The sequence below is a fragment of the Ruditapes philippinarum genome, unplaced genomic scaffold (assembly GCF_026571515.1).
Source record: "Ruditapes philippinarum isolate M1 unplaced genomic scaffold, ASM2657151v2 ctg2239_1_1_1_1, whole genome shotgun sequence".
NCBI classification, from domain to species: domain Eukaryota; kingdom Metazoa; phylum Mollusca; class Bivalvia; order Venerida; family Veneridae; genus Ruditapes; species Ruditapes philippinarum.
Window position 1 is genome coordinate 145445 of NW_026859980.1, and position 27770 is coordinate 173214.

Genomic DNA, 27770 nt, shown 5'->3' on the forward strand with positions numbered 1-27770 from the left:
ATGGTCTGTATGAATGAATGTTTAGAGTAAGTTTAAGAGATATACAGGAAATGGGAGGTTGGCACGTTTCTAGAATAAGAGAAGATAATGAGAATGTAAAGATTGTGATAACACGAAACACATAAAAAAAAATACCCTATAAAATTCTCTTAAAAATTTTATAATCAAAAGCTAAGAGAAATATCTAAAAGATTCAATAATCAAAAGCTAAGAAAAATCTCTGGAAGGTTCAATAATCAAAAGCTAAGAGAAATCTCTGAAAGGTTCAATAATCAAAAGCCTTGGAGGAAAAAATCTCTGAAAGGTTCAATAATCAAAAGCCTTGGAGGAAAAAATCTCTGAAAGGTTCAATAATCAAAAGCCTTGGAGGAAAAAATCTCTGGAAGGTTCAATAATCAAAAGCCTTGGAGGAAAAAATCTCTGGAAGGTTCAATAATCAAAAGCTAAGAGAAATCTCTGAAAGGTTCAATAATCAAAAGCCTTGGAGGAAAAAATCTCTGAAAGGTTCAATAATCAAAAGCCTTGGAGGAAAAAATCTCTGAAAGGTTCAATAATCAAAAGCCTTGGAGGAAAAAATCTCTGGAAGGTTCAATAATCAAAAGCTAAGAGAAATCTCTGAAAGGTTCAATAATCAAAAGCTAAGAAAAATCTCTGAAAGGTTCAATAATCAAAAGCCTTGGAGGAAAAAATCTCTGAAAGGTTCAATAATCAAAAGCTAAGAGAAATTTCTGGAAGGTTCAATAATCAAAAGCCTGGAAGAAAAAAAATCTCTGAAAGGGTTAATTAAAGCCAAAAAAATAATTTTCTGAAATATTCAATAATCAAAAGCCAGGAAAAATCTGTGAAACGTTCAATAATCAAAAGCCAAGAAAACTCGAAAAGATTCAATAATCTATGAATTGTGCAATTAAAGAACCTATTTCATTGAAGTTTAGATTTTGTCAGGCATTTGGCAAATAAAGCTATATTGCTTATATAGATTGCATTATAGATTTACAGGTCTCTTAGTATAAAACACTTGTGGTTTGGAGGCAACATGTTTGAAATGTCATGCTAGTAAACTACTGTTGGGATGAAGGTTGCCATGTCTACCCAAATGATGAGATTTGTCTGATATAATGCTAAGCTAGACTTGCCTGGCTTTCTCTTGTTAAGGAAAAATGTTTTTTTAGTTTAAAACATTAGCTTTACATTAGTTAGATGGCAGATATTAGCATCAGAGACAGATTTTACAGGTCTAATATTTTGCTATTAGTGAGGATAGGTTAGTACTGAGACATTATTCAGGATAACCTGGAAGTCGGGTTATAAATGAAATACTGACAGAAACAGACACCATCATTTAATCAGAGTTCTTGTAGAGGATGGATCAGTTTTCACCACTTCCAATACAAAATGGCTGCTATCATTGTCTATGTACCTATTATATCAATATTAACCTTAAAGGAAGTAGTGTTTTCTAATTTTTATAATGAATTATGTATGATATGATTAATGTTAACCTTCTGAGAGGTTAGTATAATGTGGAATAGTTATATAGAAGAGTTGAGATGGGGTTGGTGGCATTGTCACATCAGCAGAAGCTGTTAGTAGACAGAGATAATAATAAATCATTGGCTTAACTTTTCATCTAGTAAAGGTCATAGCTGTGTTAGATAACAGCAAAATGTAATTTATGTCACAGCTATATATTTCTGTATTATAAGGCAAATCTTTATGTTATATTTAGTTAGTAGTTATGTAACAGACTTATTGCAGAATTAAGAATATTCTGATTTTCACAGCTAATCCGAGGTGACAAACTTTTACAGTTACAGCTTCGAAAATATGAGCAAAAGGTTGACTAATCTATGGTGAACAGTAGTTCCCCATGAATTTATAACTGTAAAAGTTTGTCTGTAATGGGAGATTAGCTTGGGAAAAAAAATCCATTTTTACTGAATTCCGGTTAAAAACAGTTACTGCAAAACACTATAATGTACTCAAGGGAGGTAACTAAACAGTTACTATAATTGTATCTTGTAGGAGTTATGTATTCTAGAAAATAGATGTTGACTTTTGTTAACATAAATTTCTATATATATTTTGTTTGTAAATCAATATAGTATAGTTCATTAGCGATTATAATTTGTTCTTACCTGGAGAAACATTTAAACCAAATATAAATCTACATGTAATTATATGGCATATTTTTAGTGTGTTTTTTGTTTGTTTCAAATATCAGGAAAAAAAATGTACTTTAGCAATAAATGCTGTGGGACAACTTTATATTGCATTTGTAAAGGTTCTTTTAATTCTCTGTACACAACATTTTGTATGCACTTTAAGGCCAATATAAGTTCCAGTAGTTATAAGTTCTAGTATGATGATGACCCATTCATGTATATAAACAACAAAGTCACAATTGATAAGCCCTTAAAATCCATTTGTTGAAATGTTTATAATTTATAGCAAGTCCAAAGAAGGTGAAATATTATTTTATGTACCGTAAGAGTTACCAGTGGTTGACATGTGATATAGTTTCCAAGAGGGAAGCTTAGAAAATTTTGTCCCTTATTGTGGTTGAAATGGTGAAGACAGTGTTCTGTTCTATTGTAGATTTTTTCTTCTTTCATTTTATTGCCAGTATAATTGTCTGTAATTGAATGAGTGGAACTAAAACTGATAAAAAGCTTTTCAATGAGAACACTAAACTTTTACTGTTGTAGATTAACTTAGTACAAAGTGTAATCTACCTCTGATACAGATAAACTGAACTTTATCACCTAATTATACATAAAAAAAATACTGTAAAAAAGTTACCTCATTTAAACAATGAAATAACCGAGCACAATATTCAAGAAAAATAAAACAGGTGAGAAAATAGAATTGGGTAATTACCAGAAATGATTACAGTAATACACCTGATATATATAAAACAAGACAGGAAGTGAGTGTTTGTATTTGCCATGGAAACCCAAAGTAACTGGCCCATCTGTTAGATTTTGATGTATTGTTCTAAATAAACTCCTGCAAGCGTTAGGTCAAGTGTAAAAAATGTGTGTTTTTCTCCAGATTGACTGTATTTATTAATCAGGAAATCAGTCTTACTGATGTTTGGCCTGTTTTCTTTAAAACAACTGCTTCATGTAGCACTTATTTGCACGTATCCACTAATATTTGAGTTGGATAGATGCCATTAGGACATATTGCTTTTGCCTTCGCCGTCTGTCCGTCCGGTTGACCGTCCGGTTGACCGTCCGTCGTTATTAAGCTTGTCCAGCCTTCACAGGTCAAACTACTGGTGGGATTTCAACCAAACTTTACCTGAGAAATCAGAATCATCCCTAGTTGTGCACAACACTGGCATGTTCCGCTTCGATGCACAAAATGGCCACTTGAGCTTAAAATAGAAAAATCTTGTTGGCCCTTCACAGGTCAAACTTCTGATGGGACTTCAACCATACTTTACATGAGTGATCAGTACCATTGCTAGTTGTGCACATCACCGGCACATTCTGCTTTGCTGCACAAAATGGCCGCCAGAGCTAGAAATAGAAATTTCTTGTCGGGCCTTCACAGGTCAAACTACTGGTGGGATTTCAGCCAAACTTTACAGGAGTGATCAGAATCATCCCTAGTTGTGCACATTACCGGCACATTTTGCTTCACTGATTAAAATAGCCGTCTGAGCGATCAATAGAAAAATCTTGCCCAGCTGTCACAGGTCAAGCTACTTCACCGAGTCCAATCGTTCACTATGTTTCCCAGGCGGAGAACGCATGAAGAGATCAATTTTACAGGTGGAAAACCGATACTGTGATAAGAAAAGTGTCTTCAATTTCTTTGAAAATGCATATTTCACAAAACTTTTTAGCCTATTCTGATCTCGTATGATTACTTTATCCGACAGGCATCTCAAACTCGCCAAATCTTTGTTAACTTATTAGATCATTATCGACAACTGCACAAGAAAAGTCACAAAATTGGTAAAATCGCTCTTTGATAGCCAATAACTTGACACCCAAACAAACTTCTAAACATTTGTATTGCTCTAAAGGTTCTTTATTAACATATCCTCATCCACCAAACGCCTGTTCTATTTATATTCCGTATTTTTGGAGTATAATATCGTTTAAGCGAATTTTCAAAATGAACGCATGAGCCCAACTTTTCATGTGGTTTCATAGGTTTGCAAAGTGAACGCATGAGCAGGTGGTATTTTTAAAACTTCAGTTTTTCCTAATTATCTAACAAATCTAACATATTCAAACTTTAAAAATTTTAAATTTTATTCCAAATAAGTGAGAGACACTTCTTTTTACAAATTAAAATATACTTTGTACGCTGTAACTATGTATATATATGCTAATAAGCAAAAGTACGAGGTCTGTTGGGAAAGATTGTGTGAAATTGAAGTAATTCCTCGTTTGTAACACATATTATCAGCTTTAATGAACAACCTCTTATTGAATAACTTAAACAAATGAATATTGTTTAATACATAAAACGGAGAGATAACTAAGTCTTGTCATGTTGAATAAAATCAACAACTGACGACATAATTAAAGCTGATTTATATAATAATCTTACATGACACTTTGGAAAAATACTTGATTTTTGCACGCATTGTAAATGATTGTTTCACAAAATATGTACTTTGATAATTAAATCATGAATCCTGATTAACTGATACAATTTTTTTAATGCGTTTATTTAAGGTCGCCGCCGGAAAGCCCATATGGGCGGCCGTACACTCAAGCCGGGCCATCCTAGAGTGTCCCGCCGAGATTTTTTCATCGATTTTTTTTCCAGCTTTATTGGTGGAGGAAGACCCCAGGTGCCCCTCCGGGCATTATTTCAGGCACGAGTGGGCACCTGGGTAGAACCACCGACCTTCCGTAAGCCAGCTGTATACAATTACTATCATGTATACATGCATTATATTTAACAACAAATACAACAAAGGACAAATGACAAATAATAGCGTATTAAAGTCCCTGTACCTCAAAACTTTAATAGTCTAATATGATAAACTGATACTCAAATAAATTATTACCAATATCACAAATATCGAATTTAACAAGTTCTCTAAATAAAGGGAGGTAATTAGAAACACATTTTGATAAATACTTTGCCTATTCTTCATTAAAATAAAAAGTGTATTATTTTTAAAAGAAAAACTTATAATGAACCTAAAACCTATTTCAACATTTTCTTGTATGTTCATTTTGTTGTAAGGAAGGTGATATATATATTCTTGCTTAAAGATCCTGTATGTTTTTACCCCATGAGCATATTGCGAAAAATGGCCGTTTACATTGAAAAGCCTTCTGTAACAAGTTCAAACTGCTATGAAACTATGAAAAATGCTTCCTTCAATACTGATGAAACTCGGCACAAATGTTGACTACACCATAGCCTCTGTAACAGCATGCTCAATCGTAAATTTCCTGTTACCATGGCAACGGGGGAACGTCTCAAAATTGCCAAAAATCACTATTTTGCATTGTTTTTTTTCCATCAAAACTGATTTTAAAGTGCTGCAACTTCTCAATGAATTGAGATAGAGTAATAGGCTTTTCAGCGTCTGTTACTAGTTTCCCTAAGATCGACCCAAGGCCATTTTTATCCTGTCACATGTCCAAAATTTTCTTGGCGATGAGGGGGACTCCGCCCCTTCAAACCCCCTAAGGCAACCCCCTGATGTAACATCTGGATGGGGGACGGCGCCGAAAAAGTGGTCACTTTTTTAACAACATTTCTCAAACGAAAACCAGTGTTTTGGGCCTAAATAGGACATTTTTTTCACTGTTCGAGGCCTCAAAAAGTGGGGGGAGGGCAAAACGCCGTCTAAACACGCTTATATAAGGGAAAAGGTTAAGGATGTAACATCCTTGCGAAAGTTGTATATAAAGTCAGTTCTTATGAAAAACATATACTTTTTATTTTACCAAAAACAGATTTCTAATTCTCCTTTTATTCTCGGAAATTTTAAATTTTGGCAATATCCTTATCAAAAAGGTTTACTGTAAGTTTTAACATTGTTAATTCTTAATTTAAGCCAAAGATTTTTCATATAAGAACATAACATTTTAAGTCACAGGATCTTTAAGTGTATGTTACATCTTTAATAATAACATACCATCAACCAATGATGTTGTATTTTGCAAATATTTTACTCAAAGTTTTAGCAATGAGGATTTATTATATTTTCACAGAACCGAACAGACCTTCATCTATTGCTTATAAGCAATTCGTCATAAGGTATGAAAACAGGGACTTCTGTTTGCTCAAACATTTGGAACGAAAATTTTGGAATTTAAAGGTTCAGTGATCGATAACATGTGAGATATCCATGAAAACTGGAGTCACCAAAAAATCCGCCCGCCCATGCGTTCATTTTGCAATCTGATGCCACATGAAAAGTTCGGCTCATGCGTTCATTTTGAAAATTCACTTAAACGATATTATACTCCAAAAATACGGAATAGAAATAGAACAGGCTTTTGGTGGATGAGGATATGTTAATAAAGAACCTTTAGAGCGATACAAATGCTTAGAAGTTTGCTTGGATGTCAAGTTATTGGCTATCAAAGAGCGATTTTATCAATTTTGTGACTTTTCTTGTGCAGTTGTCAATAATGATCTAATAAGTTAACAAAGATTTGGCGAGTTTGAGATGCCTGTCGGATAAAGTAATCATACGAGATCAGAATAGGCTAAAAGGTTTTGTGAAATATGCATTTTCAAAGAATTTGAAGACAATTTTCTTACCACAGTATCGGTTTTCCACCTGTAAAATTGATCTCTTCATGCGTTCTCCGCCTGGGAAACATAGTGAACGATTGGACTCGGTGTACTTGTGGGATTTCAATGAAACTGCACATGAGTGACCATACATAGTTTTGGGAGACATATGTTTTTTTATCAAAAACCCTTCTAGTTTGAATTTAACAATAGTAAAACCACTGTGTCAAACTTGTTTCTCTGCCACAAGTGTGGGGGGGCACATTAATATTGTTTTACTTGAAAATTTTACTAGTTTCTGATATAGAAGTCATATATATACTTAGAAGTCAAGATGTGCTGTTTGGAATCTCTTCCCATGATTGGTTAAGTCTGCCGGCTTAGCTCTATGGGTAGAGCATCAGTTTAGTAAACTACATGTCTCTGGTTCCATGCACCAGATAAATGGTAAATTCTTCATTGAGTTTTATGGTCATTTGCCTCTCACCACTGATTGAGAAATCATTTGGAATTAGTATTCTGTCACATTGCAGAGAGATGGGTATACTGGTTATGTACCCAGGAAATACTGTTTAAAAGGTATAACCAAAAAATGACTGAAAATTGGTGTAAACACCAGAAAAACAAACCATGACAGGTTCTAAATTGGTTGGGTCAGACACTCAATTTTTAAATTTACACACTGTTTCATGTAAGAACTGGTGCAGAGAATCTTGTCAGATTATTAACCTAACATGATAGTATAAGTATATATAATCTTGACAATAGTATTAAAGTAAAGAAGTTATAAATGTCATAATGCTGCATATATTTTGTAAGTCAAGCAGTTTTAATTAAAGCCAACAATTTGGTTATAATAGGCAATATTAAAAAATATATACATGTATATAACTTTTAAAGGTTATTTGGGGATTTATAACAGGCTCCTTGGGTTTGACTGTCTGTATCTGTAGTTTATGATAGTCAATCCACCTCCAGTAACCTTTGACAATAATGAATGTCAGGTAGCCTTGGAAAGGGATGTTGGTGCATATCAAAGGGCCTGCCTTCATAGTCCTCACTATATTATAGGTCTCACACAACCTAGTACCCTTCCTTGTTGTCCCTGCCTACTTTGTAGACTACTCCCCCCACTACCCCCCCCCCCCCCCCACCAAAAACGGCTTCAGTCAGAACATCAACAGCTGGATGTAGTTCCGCCTTAAATGTTACCTAGAACTGCAGATTCACACATGACCCTGCCATCTTATATGCGGATCTTGAATTTTTGCCTCTCAATGTGTGCACATAGCCAGGGGATAAGTAAGGGCTTTGATAATATAGTCTTACAAGTATGTTTATTCTGGGTTATATGACCTGTAAAAAAATTTTGAATTGTGCTTAATATCTGTCAAAAGCTGATATAAGATTAAAATGTAAAATGAATACTACTGGTACACTGCTGTTGATATTGAGTAGCATTCAGTTAAAAAGAAAAAAAAAGAAGAAAAAAAAAGTGAAATAAAATTTATAGAGAAAACGTCATATTGATTGTAAGAACAGTTTTCTAGTATCAGATGGTGTGATGTTGTGTTTAGAAACCAGGTGTGTTATTTATACACAGTATGCTTTTATACCACAAACGTTTATATTAAAACAATTTATATCATCAATGAGTCATTAAAACATGTTGCTAAAAGAATGCTAAACTGTTTTACCTTTCAATATAATAACCTAGTTGACTTGTTGCATTTCAGATTATGTAAAACTTTTGTTGTTTTACTGACATTTGTTTTTTCTTGTGTTAACATTTTACATATGAACCAAATATTTCTCTAGCTATATTCCCAGTCTTTGGGGGCAAGGCAAATTGGACTATACTTTCATTGATAAATCACAGAAAATTGAGAGAAATGTGTCTTCACATATTTGTGAATGGGAGAAATATGTTGGCAAGAATGTGTGTTGGAGAAATTCTTTGTTTTAGTGCTTGTCGTTAAAATGTTGAAAAGAATCTGAGCCAGAATATATATGTCATTTTATCGTCTTGGATTAAAGGTTCCTGTAGACAACTGGGATATGTTAATAGTCTGCTAGTAGTGATTTCCTCTTAATTGATACACAGTGTTTAGCTTAATTGTGCTATACCTGGAAAATCAGGAAATGGATTTTTTGTTTTGATACAAAATAAATGGAATTTTAGTGCAGGCCACAGTTAAGTTGATGCATTTTATGGAGATATATTTTGGTGTACTTTCTTTTCTATTTATTGGACAGTGCTTTATTGCGAAGTATCTAAATCTTGAATATTAAATTATAAAAAATATTCACTGGAATGTCTTTGCAATATCTATGTGAATGATTCTTACTAAAAACATAAAACTGTCACCACACAGTTATAACTGGAAATATTTAATAAAGAAGCACAGATAATCTAGCTTACTTATAATGACAGGGTAATCTTTAGATATATTATTTTAATAACACTAACATGCATTTTACCAAATTTTACTTAAAACTCTTTTGATATGAATTTATGAAAAAGACTAAAATTTCAAAAGACATATTAAGATGTTATAGTTCTGATGTTATTTAATTGTTAAAGCAAAATAACCAAAAATTAAGAGATTTTACAATGAGGTCATTTGTAAGTTCTCTGGTTTATGTGGAAGAGTCTTCAGGTTTTTTTGGAAATGTTTTGGACCACCTGACAGATTTGTAGTTAGTCAGCTCAACCATGATAAAATAGTAGAAATAATGACTGGAAGGAAAAAAATGGAATTTATTAGTGGTTTGATAAATTGTAGCCAAGTTTTTCCATCAATTATTGTAGCTTCATTACCTATGCCATAAAAAAAGTCAGAGAGAATGATTTATTGTTGAAATATTTATGTTTACAATGAAGCAAAACCAATTGGCAAATGTTCTCTTTTTGAAAAGCTAAAGTCAAGTAAAAAGGTTTTGTGTAATGCAAATAAGTCATACAGAATATTCATAAATTAAACATGCAGATTATGATAAACTGAGCATTTCCCCTCCATTTCTTATTCTCCTCTAGCAATGCCCCTCCCATGCTTTCATTTTGGTAAGCAATTGCCATCCTATTGGTGAAATATTTTATGATAATGATGATGACCGTTATTTTGTGATGATGAGGATGATGATGATGTTGGAGGTGGTGATGATGATAATAATCATTTTGAATTAACATGTTAGGATTGTGTTCTAGGCAAAAATGGCTTTAGTACTCACCAGGATGAAGGGCTTTAATGGAATAAAGTCAGAGGCTGAGCATATGTATATAATATACTGCATTTTTCTGAGCAGTCCCATTGCAAGCATTAGGGAAAATGTAGTTGATACACATGAAGCTGTCTAAATGGTTGAGGTCATTGACTTCAAACCACTTGCCTCTCACCGCTGTAAGTTCAAGCCTCACAAATGTCAGATTGGACTTGCGAGAAAGCTGTTGTGAGCTAGCTTACAGAACATTGGTGGTTCTACTCAGGTGCCATTTTGTGCCTAAGATAATGTACAGAGGGGCACCTTATGTCTTTCTCCACCAGTAAAGCTGGAAAGTCACCATATGACCTATACTGTGTTGGTGCATAAATCCTAACCAAAATAAAAAATAAAAAACATATGAAGCCATATAGGCTTTATGAAAATAATGACTTAGTGCTGTATTTTATTTGTTAAGGATTATATAAAAAAAAATTATTTTGCTAAATGACATGAAAGTCTGACAAACTAGATCTATTTATTTTGGATGGGGAATTGTCTGGGATGTTAAAAGAAAGCTAGGAGATCACTTAAAATAATTGGTAGGGGAATTGTCTGAGAGGGGAATTGTCCAGGATTCAGATATATGTTTACATGTTGTTATAACCAGAAATCAATATAAAAAAGTCAAAAGCAATTTATTCATTGTAATTATTGATAAGAAAAAAGACATTAAAAAACAGGTGATTTCTTGTGAATGTAACTGTTTAAAAGAAAGAGAAAAAAACAACAACAACAAACAACAACAGTATATATCAGAAAAAACCCCACAAAAAACAAAGAAAAAAACAGTATATAAAATTTTCAACCCTTTTCCCACTAAATACCTTAAATGGACTTCTTCATTTCTCAATCTGAACAAAACCATTTATTGTTTTGGGGAAAGTTTCGAAAGAAATAATGACTGAATAATGAACATGATCTGATGGCATTGATGTAGGGATCATGATCCTAGTCTTTACTGACCACATTGGTTTGCTGCCGTTGTAAAAATGCATAGCACTTCCACAACAACACAACCTAATGATATGTCTATGCAAAATGTAATTAAAATATGCATATCCATGTTAAATTAGTAATTTAATCTTGATTATGACTTCATCTATGAATATTAAAGGATTGGCTTATGCCTTCATCTATGAATATTTAAGGATAGGGTATGCCTTCGTCTTGGAATATTTAAGGATAGGCTTACTGCCTTCATCTTGGAATATTTAAGGATAGGCTTATGCCTTCATCTTGGAATATTAAAAGATAGACTTATGCCTTCATCTTGGAATATTTAAGGATAGGCTTATGCCTTCATCTTGGAATATTAAAAGATAGACTTATGCCTTCATCTTGGAATATTAAAAGATAGACTTATAACTTCATCTTGGAATATTTAAGGATAGGCTTGTAATGGTATAATCAAAATGACTATCTACCAAATATCTGCATGTGAATTTTGTACAATAGTTTTTTTTAGCAAGATGTACGGAAATTTGGCAAACAATTGTATCATATCAGATTTGTAAATAATGCCAGATTCAATGCTTAGAAATGATACTGAACCACCTATCTATTTTAATATTCAAATGTTTGGGTTTTTTATTTGGAACAATAAGGTGCACCTGTTAGTGAAGTAATGTTGGTTGTGTTGCATTGGGACTTGTGAAATAATGAATTGTGGTAATTTACATGTATATTTAGTCCAGTCCAGCATTATTATTATTTAGGTTCAGCATTATAAGTGTATATAAGTCAGGTGACTCTGATTTTAATATTTTGATATAGAATCATCTTGATAAATATGAGAACTCACTTACTTGTTTTTATTTTATAAATGTTAATGCAGTGTAGATAAAGAAAAAAAAGAATAATATTGATACACAGTAGAATTTCTCTGTGTCATACTCCAATTAGTTGATTTCCTCTGTACCATTTCCCTGAAAGCCTGTATATAAATCAAATCTTTTTTTATGTCTCAAAGTTTTTTCTGGGTCATTATAGAATAATTCAAGTACATTTTACTATAAATATGTCAAAAGGTCTTTGAATAATTTAATGGACATCTCTGATTTCAAGAAATTAATGGCACCTTACTAGCCACCATGATATGATTGCTGATCATCTTGTATATTGTATAACTGGCCTCATGTTCTGGCTGATTCCAGTATAAACCCTCTGTAAAACAAATTAGTTTCCTTACATATACTTGTTATTGATACTTCAACAGTTAGTTCTGATATTGACAAGTTGATTAGTGAAGACTCTGTGTGTGTGATAACCACACAGGGTGAGGCAATATTTACTCCTGATTTAGTTATCACCCTTTACTTATATTACTCCTTTTGTTAGCTGCCATTTGTAAAATTTTAATGTTATCAGCTTGAAATTTAGTCATTAAATTCAGACCCTGATAAATAAGTCAAAGTTCCTATGTTTTAAAGTTTTTATGCAAGTACCTTCAACCAGGACTTAATGAAGTTGTACTGAAAGCAGTTGTTGGCATACAAGCCATTATAATTTTAACTAATTAGGCTATAAAACATGCCTTGTCATGATAATATTACTTAATTGGTAATATGATATCATGTTAAGGTAAAAATAATTCAAGTTATCATGTTACACATAGTATCAATGGTAACATAGTAAATATCTCTAGAAATTTTCAAAGGTTTTTCTAAATCAATACCGGAAAAAATGGAATGGATTGTTATGCATCTGAGTTGTGTTGCAACATATGCATTAGCCTAATAGGAAAAGCAGCATTAAAAGATGTATTCATACACCATTTATATGTATTATTATCAAAGACCAAACTGTTAACAAAGCAAAATATTTGAAAAGTTTATGACCTGAGCACTGTTCGGAGTTTCCATTTGTGCTCAAGCGATCTTCTTGGATACCATGATATATATGTTTGCCATCTTTATCCACAATTTCTTTCAACAATATCTTGTCCTGATCCATTTGTTAGATTTTGAATTCATAGGAATGATCCTTGTGTGGCCCTGTACAAAATTTATATATCATAAGATTTTAAAAATGGAAATTGATCAATCTTTACCCTAGTGACAACACTGCAATTGGAAGGACACAATCCAGTTTGTACCTACAAATTCTCTCTGATCTTTGACCCTTTGTGTTAGAGCTTCACATTCACTGTGTTTGAATTGTATCCACAAAAATGTTGCATGAATTGCAATAACTTGCATTTGTCTAGATTGTTTATTAAGTGTTTATAAAAATGGCTGGATTCTCATTTGGAATATTACGATTGAGATTGGTGGCTCAACAATTCTATAGAGATTAAGTTATTTATATAGGTGATAGATTTGTTTGTTTAACATTTTTTAGAATAAAACTACCAGGTCAGCATCTTTAAGGGAGACAGTATGTGTCTGAAACAGATTATTGTTTGTTGCCATGGGTCAAAGGTGATAATATATTATAACGTTTTGAAGAAATAGTGAATGAAGAACTGTATAATCATTCATAACAATTCTAAAGGAGAGAATTGTGAGTGTAAATGTGATTCTTTAACAAAAATGAATCATGATTGACCAAGAATTACTGAAAAGGGTAAGTTTTATAACATACATATATATGCTGTTGTTTATAAAATGTTACAATCATATATTGTTATTTTCATTTGAATATTTCTTTCACATTTTGTTACATAACTTGACATTTGTACATGAAACAGATTTTGAAACACTACTATACTTAGAGCTGAAATATTTGGCATTGTAGCAATCAACTTGTGACTTGATCAATTTTGGTTTGTTAACGAGTGCTCTATAAGGCTTCCATTTTTTTGGCCACATCACATCCCAGTTTCCCAGATATGTCGACAATAAAAATTACTTTCATACAAAAGAATTTAATGCATTCTCTATTTGAAGACATTGATGATTTGTCTAACTTGTTGAAGTTGAACTTTAAGAAGACAATTATCTGAAACAAACAAACAATTAAAATATTTAGTGTAAGCCAGAGTCAAGTTTGCATTCACTTACCTGGCTCATCATTTTGGCATGTCAAAGACAGACTAGAATATATACAAAACTAAACGTTATGCTATTTGAATAATACATGACTGTGTTTGTGACAAAATGTTCATGTGAAATTGACCATTGTTTTACATATTTCCCCTTGTGATGTTAGACAAATGGTTAAGGAAAATCTTTTATAAAGTTTCAAGAGAGAATTCTTTGCTCAGATGTCAGGTAAATAATGCAGTTTTCAGAATTCAGAAACCAGAAAAAGGTTTTTTTTATTTTTACTTCAGAATTAATACAAACTGGTTTTTAAAATATGTTAACAGACATTAAAAAGAATGTAGAGAAAGTCATGATAGGTGCCACGTTAAACACTCGGTTTTTATTTTGCTGTAGGGAAAGAACAAAGTGTTTGTTTCACAGAGAGGAAAGGAATGTGCAGGTTTTGGTGTACTGTTTCTTACATACAAAAAGGAAATTGGCAGGCAATCAATGCCTGTCTCTCTTCAAAACACACAATTGTGATATTATAATTGTATAAAATGAGATTATTTTTGGGGAACTTGCTCTGGTATCAAATTCCAGTTAAAAAAACCCCCAAACATCATGATTTTAATCGCAAAGCTGTATTTACATTAAATTTTATCCAATTATTTTGCAGGTTTAATTTTAAAGATTATTTTTAGCTCCACTTTTCAAAGAAAAAGTGGAAGTATTATCATGTCCCACTTTTGGGCGTCAGCGTTTGCATTGGGTAACCTTTCTGGTTAAGTTTTTGATTATGATCTTTAGCTTCAATAATAATAAAGTGGTATCATTAAAATTTTATATGTTGATGCACCTTGATGAATTCCACCAGACAGAGCCATTTTCAGGTCAAATGTCAAGGTCACAGGGACATGTATTACTGGCTAGTAAAGTAAATTAGCTAAAAACTAATATACTAGTACTTACCAAACACAAAATAACCCTAATAAAACTTGGACCTGTTACACTTTGACCTAGGATCTTCAAACTTTGTATTTGGTGCACCATGATAAATTCCTTTTGCCAAAGCCATTAATAGGTCAAAAGGTCAAGGTTATAGGAATCTGTTACATTGTATATCGAAACATTAAACTGAAAATTGATTAAAAGTTCATTTAAAATATGGTGATGTACCTTGATTAAGTTTACCTGCAACTCCCATGTACAAGTGAAAAGGTCAAGGTGACAGGCACCTGCAATAATAAACATTAAACATTTAGCAAAGAGAATTGACCAAGAAGCTTCAAATCTTGTATGTTGATGCACTGTCATGTGTTCTAACTGCCTGATAAAACTGAGGACTGTTGGGGGAATCGTGTCCTATGGACACATTTCTAGTATTTATAATACTGCATGTTTGTAATGTTGCTTTTCATTAAATAATCGTGATGTTTGTATAGTTTTATATACACTGTCAATTGCCGAGTTGCTTGGGTTATATTTACAAACAGCCGTTTATATAGGCCCATATAATCTGTCAAAAATCTTAATAATATTACTAATAATGTCCTTCAGTGGTCCCATCATGCTTTCCTACAGTTTATTTGACTGACATCTTCCAGATTTGATAGGTATATAACTTAAATAGTTTTCTAACATTAAATGCGGTTCGAGGTCTCTAGGGTCAAGGTCATCATGCTAATTCCACATTTTGCTCATACAGCATTCATGCAATGACCAATGTCTTTCAAAAATTGTTGCTGCATGTCTTTGATAGTCCTAAAACTTTAGATGAAGTTAGGAATCACTGTGGTCAATGTCAACATTTGTTATAAAGTGTGTTTTTCATTGACAGTATTTTTATACCTTGGGTAATCCTCTATCTGTGGATGTTGAAAGGGGTCACTTGGGTCAAGGTCATGGTTACCAGTGCTTAAAATAGATTTTTACGCTTCAGTATCCTTTATTTATGCACCTTCGTTTTGATATACAATGACAAAATTAATAACATCCAACCCTTTAGTGATATGTTGTTTTTCTAAAAATATGTTGTCTGTTTAATAGGCATTCTTATGTTAAACAAGGTAAGCTTCAAAACATATATTAAAGAGTAAAAGGGGATGTAACATAGAATGTCTCTGCTATTTTACACACATTCAATATTGTACATGAAAAGAATAAAATGTCACAGAACAAAACATGCATCATTTGCTTGTAATAAAAAATATACAAACTTGTATCTTTCATACAGGTATTTTGCAAAATTAAAATCAATAATTTTTCATCTTAAGGCAGCATATATAAAGCTATATGAACTTTAAAGCTTTATGAACTTTAACAATTCTTGTTTTTAGCTCACCAAAACTGAAGGTTCAGGGTGAGCTATTAGTATAAAAGGGGAATGGTCTGGCGTCCTTTGTCTGTCGTCATGCGTCAACAATCGTCTTCTTCTCTGAAACTGCTGGGCAGATTTACTTTAAATTTGGTCTGTAGCATCCTTGTGACAGTCAAACTTGAATTTGCTCATGTCATTTCAATAGGCCCCTTTAAGGGGTCAACAGAGCTAAAAATAGAAAAACCTTTTAAACATCTTCTACTACAGAACTAATTGATGGATGATCACCAAACTTTGTCTGTATCATTCTTGGGTAGACTGTTATCAAGTTTGCTCATATCAATTTGATTAGCTCCTTTTAAGGGCTGTTAAAGCGAAAAATAGAAAAATTTTAAACATCTTCTACTACAGAACTAATTGATGGATGATCACCATACTTTGTAGAATTCTTAGGTAGTCTTTTATCAAGTTTGTTCATATCAATTTGATTGGCCCCTATAAGGGTCTCTAGAGCTAAAAATAGAAAAACCTTAAGATATCTTCTTCTACAGAACTAATTGATGGATGATCACCAAACTTTGTCTATAGCATTCTTGGTTAGTCTTTTGACAAGTTTGCTCATATTAATTTGATCAGCCCCTTTTAAGGGGCAGCCAAAGCTAAAAATAGAAATACCTTTAAACGTCTATTTCTAGAGAACTAATGGATGGATGCTCACCAAACCTTGTCTGTATCATTCTTGGGTAGTCTGTTATCAAGTTTGCTCATATCAATTTGATTGGCCCCTTGTAAGGGCTGTTAAAGCTAAAAATAGAAAAACCTTTAAACATCTTCTTCTACAGAACTAATTGATGGATGATCACCAAACTTTGTCTGTAGAATTCTTTGGTACTCTTTATCAAGTTTGCTCATATTAATTTGATTGGCCCCTTTTAGGAGCCACAAAAGCTTAAAATAGAAAAACCTTTAAACATCATTTCTACTGAAAAAATTGATAGATGATCACCAAACTTTGTAGCATTCTTAGGTAGTGTTTTATTAAGTTTGCTCATATTAATTTGACTGGCCCTGTTTAAGCTAAAGCTTAAATGCCCCAGGTCATGGCATTTCTTCAAATTATTGTTTAAACATATTCCATGCTCAAATTTAATATTAGAAAATATTGACAATGGATAATTTCCTACACTGAAAAGCAGTTGATTCTAGTGAGAGAATCAGGGCCATCATGGCCCTCTTGTTTTATTTTCTTTCTCTGCATATAAAGTGTAGTAACTAAAGCAACAAATAGACCTCCTCTGATGTTGTTAATTGCAAGTTTTTAGCACAAAGTACTGAAAATAAAATAAGAAATGTTTGAATAATGCATTGAGATATCCAGCATCTTTCTTTCTGGTTATTTTTATGCCCCTGGGCATATAGTGATTGAACCGTCTGTCTGTCCGTACGAGGTTAACCTAGAACGGCAAGTTGGATTTTTCTTAAGTTCTACCTGTACCAATGGCTTGTAAGTTTACACACTTACTAATCAATGCAAAGTACATGATCTGGGCAAGTTACATAACTCTGGCTTTCATATTTACCAAGTTATTGCCCTTTTCAGCACTTAGAAAATGAATAATGGTTAACCTAAAACGGCAAGTTGGAAATATCTTAAGTTCTATCTATACTAATGGCTTTATAATTTCCACACTTACTTATCAATACAAAGTACATGATATTGCCAAGTTATATAACTGTGTCATCCATATTTCCCAGTTATTTCCCTTTTTTCACTTTGAAAATAGGGCCTTGTCTGGTTTCTTTCATATTTAGTAGTAGGATACCTTTGATAGTCCTCTAATTTTTTGTGGAGTAAGCGGTCTCTAGGGTCAAGGTCAAGGTCACTGGTTTAAAAAATAAATATAAACATTTTTGCTCATACAGCCTTTATATTTAAGTTGATGTCTTAGTTTAATACAAACATGCCAAGGAAGGTCCTCCTTCTTTGGGTGTAATAAGGGGTCATTTTGATCAAGGTCAGTGTTACCAATGTCAAGGTCACCAATGTTAAAAAGAGATTTTTACAGGTGTATTGACCTTATTCTATAGACAGATGTTATTTATAATTGATAGAAACATTTGATGGAGTTAGTGGTCAGTTTGGTCAAGGTCACCAGTGCTAAAAATAGATTTTTGCACATTTGCTCATACAGCCTTTATTAAGTTTTATATTTGGTAGGAAGATAACTTGCATGGTAGTCATCCTTTTGATTGGGGTTGGGATCAGTGGGTCAAGGTCACTTGTGCTAAAAATAGGTTTTTACATTTTTGCCCATACAGCTTTTATTTATTGACAGATGTATTTCATATTTGGTAGGAAGAAAACTTGCATGGTATTCTTCCTTTGGATGAAGTAAGGGGTCAGTTGGGTCAAGGTCACCAGTGCTAAAAATAGATTTTTACACTTTTGCCCATACAGCCTTTATTTAATGACAGATGTATTTCATATTTGGTAGGAAGATAACTTGCATGAAGTTGAATATTTTTCAACTTGACAAGTCAGAGCAATGACTTGGCAACTTATATTTTTCACAATTACAAAATGCCATGACTTTGTCGAGCTATATAACTTTTTTTTACAATTTTTTGGCAATTTTTCTGTCCATAACTGAGTGAATGGGTAAACATTTTTGAAATTTTGCTACCGACAAGAATTTGAGCCGGGGGCATTTGTGTTTAACAAACACGTTCTTGATTTTTAGCTCACCTGAGCATGCTCAGGGTGAGCTTTTAGGATCGATGATTGTCCGTCGTCCGTTCACATTTAGTTGTTAACACTCTAGAGGTCACAATTTTGCCTCAATCATCATCAAACTTGATCAGGATGTTTGTCTAGGTGATAGCTCGAATGAGTTCGAACATGGGTCATCTCGGATGAAAAAGTAGGTCACCGGAGCTAAAAATAGGAAAACCTTGTTAACACTCTAGCGGTCACATTTTTGCATCAGTCATCATCAAACTTGATCAAAGTGCTTGTCTAGGTGATAGCTCGGATAAGTTTGAACATGGGTCATCTCAGATGAAAAACTAGGTCACAGGAGCTAAAAATAGAAAAACCTTGTTAACACTCTAGTGGTCACAATTTTGACTCAATTGTCATTAAACTTGGTCAGGAAACTTGTCTAGGTCATTGCTGGGAATAAATCGAACATGGGTCATCTCGGATGAAAAACTAGGTCACATGAGCTAAAAATAGAAAAATCTTGTTAACACTCTAGTGGCTACTGTTGTGATCCAAATATTCTGTTAATTGGTCTGAAAGTTTGTTTTGATGATTTCTAAGTCAAGTTCGAACATGGGTCATCTTGGATGAAAAACTAGGTCACACCTCCCAAATATGGCAAAACCTTGTTAACATTCTAGTGGTCACATTTTTTACTCAATTATCATCAAACTAGGTCAGAATGCTTGTCTAGGTTATTGCTTGGATGAGTTCGAAATCGCATGTGAAACTAGGTCACCGGAGCTAAAAATAGAAAAATCTTGTTAACACTCTAGTTGCTACTGTTTTGATACAAGTATCCTGGAAATTGGTCTGAAAGTTTGTTTTGATGATTTCTAGGTCAAGTTTGAAAATGTGTCACCTGGGTAAAAAACTAGGTCGCACTGCTCAAATATGGATAATCCTTGTTAACACTGTAGTGGTCACATTTTTGACTCACCTGTCATGAGACTTGGTCAGAATGCTTGTCTAGGTAATTGTTTGGATGAGTTTGATAAGTCAGGTGAGCGATCTAGGGCCATCATGGCCCTCTTGTTTTATATTACTCAGTATAAGTGCAGTAGTAGAGGGCTTCTGGGATTAATTTACCCCTAAAAAGCCTTCTGGGATGCACAATTCTCAGGTTCTTACATCCAAATGGATTCATAAAATATAACACCAGCATCATAAATCTTGAACATTCAAAACCCTTGCATTACACAAATGTTTAATTATATCTAAGATAAAACAGTTTTGGATTTGGACTGCTGAATTTTGTTGTTGGACACCTTGCATTATTGATTGGCCACCTAGTGTAAGTTGTTGGACCCCTTTTATTACAGATTCTGCATCTGGACCTTTGAAATTTGAAAATGATGTAAATCCCTGGGTGTGTTTGATATAGTTACCAAATAATGACAATAATATATATTATGTGCATCTGTGTGTGTGTGTGTGTGTGTATCTGTCTGTTTGTCTGTCTTTAACATTTCTGCCAAGAATTTTTACAGACCTGAGTGAACTGAAGAGAAAAAGTTTAAATGTCAATAACTAAGAATAATAATAAGCATGACAAGTTACTTAGTCCATGGTAAAATATGAAGGTGAAAATCATCCATTCTAAAAGTAGATCATTTTTAATGCCTAGGTTATTGTTCTCAAATTGAAAAAAAAAGTTTAAAGAATTGTTTTAGAAATTAAAAAGTGTTTTGGCTGTAAGTGTAATCACTATAAATCTTGGAAATATATAAATATTGTCAGTAACTTAGAGAGTTTAGTTTGGACTTGGTTGATCAATATTATGTCTTGTGTGTATTATTGTTATATGGTTTAAACAAAACCATTAGATTACTGTTGTACTTTCATTAGCAGTTGATAACTTACGGTTATAATTGCCTTGGCGACAAGTCTCCTAGTAGTGAATGTAACAAATTATCTGATTGGTCAGTTCTCTGTTCCATATGGATTCCATGATAAAGTCAATATTGTCTGTTAAAATGACAGGTTATAAAAGCATTATGTGACAAGTGGTCAGTATTGGAAATACAATACAGTGAACCATTCTGATTGTTAGAGACTGTGAGAACTGTCAGGAAATAAGATCTCATTGTAGGAAATTATGAGTAGTTATTATACTCAAATGACCGCTTTGGTAATTATATCTTTCTCTTTGATTCAATTTAACAAAAATTGTCTTCAATTTTAGAGTTTAAGAGGGAACAATTATGATACGAGTCTGTATCATAAAAGCTTTGAATTAGAACTTAATGATAAATATTTATTAAGTGGCCCTTATTATCAAACTATTTTTAATTTGATACTTATTGAAATTATTTTTAATTTGATACTTACATGTTATCATTTTAGATTTAAAGATCCCGTATGTTGTAATTAAAGATGAAACAACACTTAACGAAATTTTATATATGTATATAATTACTCTTTCCAAACATCCAAGAATATGTTAGATATGTACAGCAAATGTTTATTCGCATTGTAAGTAATGATTAAAATTTATATGCAATCATTTCTTAATGAAAAATTTGGCATAGACAATCAGAAAAATGTTTCTAATCACCTCCATTTATGTACTTGAAATGTAAATTCAGTAATATCTTTAAATTTTTGAACTTACAATATTGATAAATCTTCATTTGAGCAGCAGATTTATGATTTAAAACCATAAAAAAATTTATTAATATAGTCATCAAAATCGAGTTTCTGAGTGTGTACCTCATTGTCCATCATTTTACCTCATAGTCCATCATTTTACCTCATTGTCCTTCATTTTAACTCATTGTCCATCATTTTACCTCATTGTCCATCATTTTACCTCATTGAGATATTTTGCTCTGATTAAACCTTTTTGTTAAGCAGCTTCTTTTACAGCTTTTGTTTAGTAATGGCATTGGTTTATGTAGAAGTTTTTTGTCATTTAACAGAAATCAACATGTTGCCTTTTTATTTATCAAGTCTTAACAGGCTTTTCTTGATTTAAGTTCATGTCAACCTTTTTAGACTGACTTTGGTAAAAAAAAAGAGCTAGAATGTCTTTGATTCAATATAAATTGGGTCATGTCACTCATGTGTTTGCAAATCCTTTAATATCTCATCTGTGATAAACATGAAAAAAAATTGACTTTTACTAGGTATTAATTTTGTTAATCATTGATATATGATGTGTTTATTTAACCTTGACCAAGACTCACTTGAGATGATTTTGTTTATCTTTGATACAGACTTACTTGAGTTTATTTTGTTTATCTTTGATAAAGACTTACTTGAGTTTATTTTGTTTATCATTGATAAAGACTTACTTGAATGTATTTTGTTTATCTTTGATATAGACTTACTTGAGTTTATTTTGTTTATCTGTGATATAGACTTACTTGAGTTTATTTTTTATGCCCCCACAAAGTGGGAGCATATAGCGTTGCACTTGTCCGTCCGTCTGTCCGTCCGTACGTCTGTCCGTACGTCCCAAAATCTTGTGAACGCAACTCCTCTTAAACCGGATGGCAGATTTTGCTTAAACTTACAGGGATGAACAACCTTAATGTGTAGATGGTAGTAAAGGAAGGAATTTTTGCTGCGACCAAATTTAACAGAATTATGGCCCTTTATTGATTTTTTCACTATATACTATGTAGAAATTTTGTGAACGCAACTCCTCTTAAACCGGATGGCAGATTTTGCTTAAACTTAAAGGGATGAACAACCTTAATGTGTAGATGGTAGTAAAGGAAGGAATTTTTGCTGCGATCAAATTTAACAGAATTATGGCCCTTTGTTAATTTTTTCACTATATACTATGTAGAAATTTTGTGAATGCAACTCCTTTTAAACCGGATGGCAAATTTTGCTTAAACTTACAGGGAAGAACAACCTAAATGTGTAGATGGTAGTAAAGGAAGGAATTTTTGCCGCGACCTAATTTAACAGAATTATGGCCCTTTGTTGATTTTTAGTTTTCAACTTGTGGCACATGTAGTCTAAAAAATATTTGACCTAGAGTAATAAGATTGACAGAACAGTGGCGTGTGGGGGCATCCGTGTCCTATGGACACATTTCTAGTTTTATCTTTGATAAAGACTAACTTGAGTTTATATTGTTTATCTTTGATAAAGACTAACTTGAGTTTATTTTGTTTATCTTTGACAAAGGTTTACTTGAGTTTATTTTGTTTATCATTGATATAGACTTTTTTGAGTGTATTTTGTTTACCATTCACCATTATATTGCTTATTTGAGCCATAAGAAGAAAAATTTACTTTAAGCAAAGGAAAGAAGTTAAAATATGATAAACATTTGTTTTTGTTGTTGTTTTTTCAGGAGGTCACAAAGCGGCTTTCCTTACCTGCAGACATAAGATTACCTGGACAATTTCTAGCAAAACAGAGTCGAACTCCAGAAGGCCAGCTAAGTCGGCGGTCACGGAGAAAATCCTTGGTATAATAACTAGTTTTAACTGTGTAATAATGAGATTTTATTATCATTTTACATCAATTAATGATGATATGTTTAAGAAATAATGTATCCTAAACTGTGATTTTATTGCTCAATAACATTACTGTTTGGAGTTTGGATGTTGGGAATTATATCACCAGGGCGTAGCCCGAGTGATATAATGATGCTCATCCGAACGACAAACAGTGATGTTATCAAGCAATAAAATCATCGATTTGGATATATTATTTCGATTCTAACACGACATCAACAAATAAATGCTGCCGTACATAATAACAAGCTTAATTGCGCCTGATTTGTTTCCGTACTTATTGTCAGCTCGTCACATTTTTAGTGGGTACGTGACGTGTATAATGATTACGTCACATGTCTAAATATAGAACGTCAAACAGTGATTTTATAGCAAAATAACACACACTTTCGGTTCTTTTACGTTCAATAGGAAAAAATGCGGGTCGTGTTAGAATGATTAATAGTCAATAGAATAGCAAGAAGTACCCATTTTACTAGGAAATTACTGCAATAAAAGGAGTGTCACTTAACTAAAATTTAATAGAATGAAACATAGAACTTTAAACAATTTTTTAGAAGCTAATTATTTATCCACAGTAAAAAACTTTATAGAGAAAATTATACCCCTCCATAAACAAGGGTATTTTCCCCTGAAAGTACTGGTCAAAATTTGCTTATAGTTCTTTAAAACATCATAATGACAGTATAATTGCAATTTGCTGATATTTTAACTAGCTGCCTACAAAATTTCTTTGTGACAGCTGATCTTACGGTCATTTATCTCTCTAATCTGAGTCAGAAATCATTCAGAATTAGTTAAAAGTTAAAAATAGAAATATTTAAAACAGCTTCATTTATGTCTTTTTGTTGCTTTTCGGTTAAAAAACCAGAACAAAAGCAATTGATATATCTATAACCCAAATATTTATGGCACACAAAGTCCGAATACTTATTTTGGGACATACACTTAGGGGAATACAAGTTGGTATCTATATGTGATTGTTTTTGATAAATAGAGGATATTAAATGAGTGTAAGTTTAATACTGAATTTATTGCACGAGTTGAATAAAATTATATTATGCGAGCCTGTGGCGAGCATTATATTATTTTATTCAACGAGTGCAATGAATTCAGTATTGAACTTACACGAATTTAATATTCTATTTATCACATACCAAAAATAAAGACCGTTTAAAGTGAAATAAGAGTTATTTTACATTGACGCGCCTATAGTATAACCTTAACATTTAGCGCGTCTTTACACTATGTTTGTATAACGCTAATGACGTCGCGTCAAAATATATGCACGGCCTTGCAATACCATATTTACGGAGTCGCAAAATCGGCACGGGTGTGTGATAAATATATGTAGGAAACTTATTGCTACATTTTCTTTTAAAATTATTTGTTAATGTTAATTTTAAATCACATTGAAATTTTACTATTTCAGTCTGAAATTGGGTTTGGCAAGATAGAATCATACACAAAACTAGATAAACTGGGTGAGGTAAGTGATATCAAACATGTAAAATGGTTTTAAAGCTAGTTTTAGAAGTCCACTGAACTTTATAAATATGTATAGCATGGGCAGTTTACATATTTATTGTAAGGAATATTGTTAAAGATTAATTCCTATTTATTGTTAGGAATATTGAAAAATATTCATTCCTATTTATTGTTAGGAATATTGAAAAAGATTAATTCCTTTTTATGGTAAGGAATATTGAAAAAGATTTATTCCTATTTATTGTTAGGAATATTGAAAAAGATTAAATCCTATTTATTGTAGTATTGAAAAGATCATTTCCTATTTATTGTTAGGAATATTGAAAAAGATTGTTTCCAAAACACATGTACAAAAGCAGTATGTTTGTTTATTACTTTAAGGGTGAATTGGGCATGCACATAATCATTGCTTAACAGTGAAATGATACTGTTTTGTTATGTTATATTCTGTTTACATACAATGTTCATGTGTGATAAATAACAGACACATGCTATGTTACAATTCTTGAGAATCAACCATAACATCATGGAAACAATATTATTTCATTATTTATAAATTATAAATTCTGTAAAAAAATAACATTATACATAACTTTATACCTTTTAAAGGGTATATCTAAATAAGTATTTCTTAAATGAAAAGCATACAACATACACCAAGCTTTTCTTATTTTTACATGGTATTGTTCATGATCTTGGTTATGTAAATATATAAAATAACCATGCTAGAACCGTTGGATTGTTATCTGTTTGAAGGATTGTGATGATAATAATATGTTATAAGTAGCAAGCCTTTCTGTGCTGTTTGATTCAGACCTTTCACAGTTGGGCACTCAACTATTTTGGATTCTTAAGTCCCCTTAAGTTAACAATGACGTGTTTCAAATTCAAACCAAGAAAATTTTTATTCAAGCAGTCAAAAAAGGATTATCTGATCCCCTTGCAAAAAATCAGTAAGATTGGACATTCTCTTCATCAACCTTGGTAACTTTTAAACTAGCATAGAAAGTTTTGTTGTTTCTGAAAGTTATGAGGAGTTATTTATGATAGGTTTATTGTTATTGTTAAGCTCACATTCTGTTTATTATGATCTCTTTCAATGTGGGATTGGTTAAATGACGTTTTTGGTCTGAAAATGACATAAACATACCATTTAAACAAAACTATACATGTGTATGACTAATACATAATGTCTATGCATACTCTGGTGATCATTCCCAACAAACTTGAGTTGCAAGCTAAATCTAGACCTATCTGTCCAAAGATGCATGTATATTTGGGAAGCTATTATATTGTTCTGTTGGTAAAGATAACTACATCTTTGATTTGAGGGTAAAGGGAAGTCTTAACTCTGTTAATAAGCAAGGGAAAGTCGGAACATTCTAATGTTTGAAAAAACAAACTTAACAAATACTTTCTATTATGGGCATGGGAAAGCCTTATAACATGTTCTGTTGGCAAGGGAAAGCATTTAATAATGGACAAGGAAAACATTTTATTTTGGTTTGTGCACAAGGGCAAGCATTGTACTGTGGACAATGAGCCTTAACTCTGTTCTTTTGGTAAAAGAAAAGCCATAACTGTGGACAATTGAGAGAACAGAGTTACTTTATCCTGTTGTCAAAAAGAAGTGTTGGCTAGGAACAGCTTTGACTTCATTATTTTGGCTTGGAAAAAACATTTGTAAAGGAAAGCATAAATATTTTTGTTTTCTTTGCTATCCTGTGTTCTAATAATCTTGAACAAAGTAATTTGTAGTTTGCAAGTTATTTGTTTCTTCTCCACATAAATCAATGTAAGTAATAATAGATTGAACTGTTGCTAAGGTATTGATGTGTATGACAGTATATTTACCAACAACCCTGTTCAAGACTTGTCAGTAGCAGATGTAATAGTTTCTAATTAACTAAGTAATGACGTATGATAATCTATGACATAGACTAAATTAACACAAAGACCTATTTACCATTGACTTTATGTGACTTTATGATTTATTGACAACCTGTCATTAACATTTTATGCCTTGGTATTATACCATTGTTGTAATCTGTTCCATTAACAGGAGAAATAATGATTTCTTACATAAAATGAAAAAACATCAATTTGTTTGCACTCACAAGAAGTTGACATTTTAGCTCCACTTTCAGTCTGTGTTGTTGTTGACCTTTTTAAGGTTAATCTCTCCCTGAGACCTGGTATTCGTGTTCATCAGCAAAAGAAAACTCATCCTAGAATTCAGATTTGCAAAGTCACACCCTTTTCTTGACTTACTATGTTCTTTTAACCTTATTGTTTATATGTCCATGTCTCAAAAGATATTCAAATATCAAAAATATTCACTCCTAACTTAGAATACCATTTTATTATAAAAAAAAATGGAATGCATTTCTAAAGGCTAAAAAAAAACTGAAAGTTATTTTGCTCAGAATTTTCTTTTTCTTGACAGAAATATGCCTCATTTCCTATTTTGTCTTCAACTACTGAAAACAGTAGTCTCCTCCAAAACAACTAGGACTAGAGCTATGATATTTAGCATGAAATATTGTCTTGTGGACATCTACCAAGATTGTTCTAATTAAAGCCCTGTGTTAAAATTGGCTCTGACCTGGGAGTCATGAGTTTTCCATATATTTACATAAAATATACAAAACTAAAGGGAGACAGCTTAGATATTTGGCAAGAAACAGGTGGCAAGTTTTTTTTACACATTGTCTTTATTCAGAGTTAGTCCTTATACAAGAGAGTTTCTTGATGAAGGTCAATTG

At 32.4% G+C, this 27770-nt stretch overlaps 1 protein-coding gene across 4 annotated transcripts in view; it reads left to right on the forward strand.

Moving 5' to 3' along the window:
- The window catches only part of LOC132758502 (cyclin-dependent kinase 17-like), a 98077-nt gene that overhangs the window by 44745 nt on the left and 25562 nt on the right, over positions 1-27770 (forward strand). For 3 of the 4 annotated variants that reach the window (XM_060750185.1, XM_060750183.1, XM_060750184.1), the window contains 2 exons: positions 23352-23468; positions 24950-25006. In XM_060750185.1, the coding sequence (XP_060606168.1) occupies positions 23352-23468; positions 24950-25006 (174 nt within the window). Of the gene's footprint in view, positions 1-13407; positions 13558-23351; positions 23469-24949; positions 25007-27770 lie in introns of those variants that run through there. The other variant, XM_060750186.1, reaches the window with a different exon arrangement.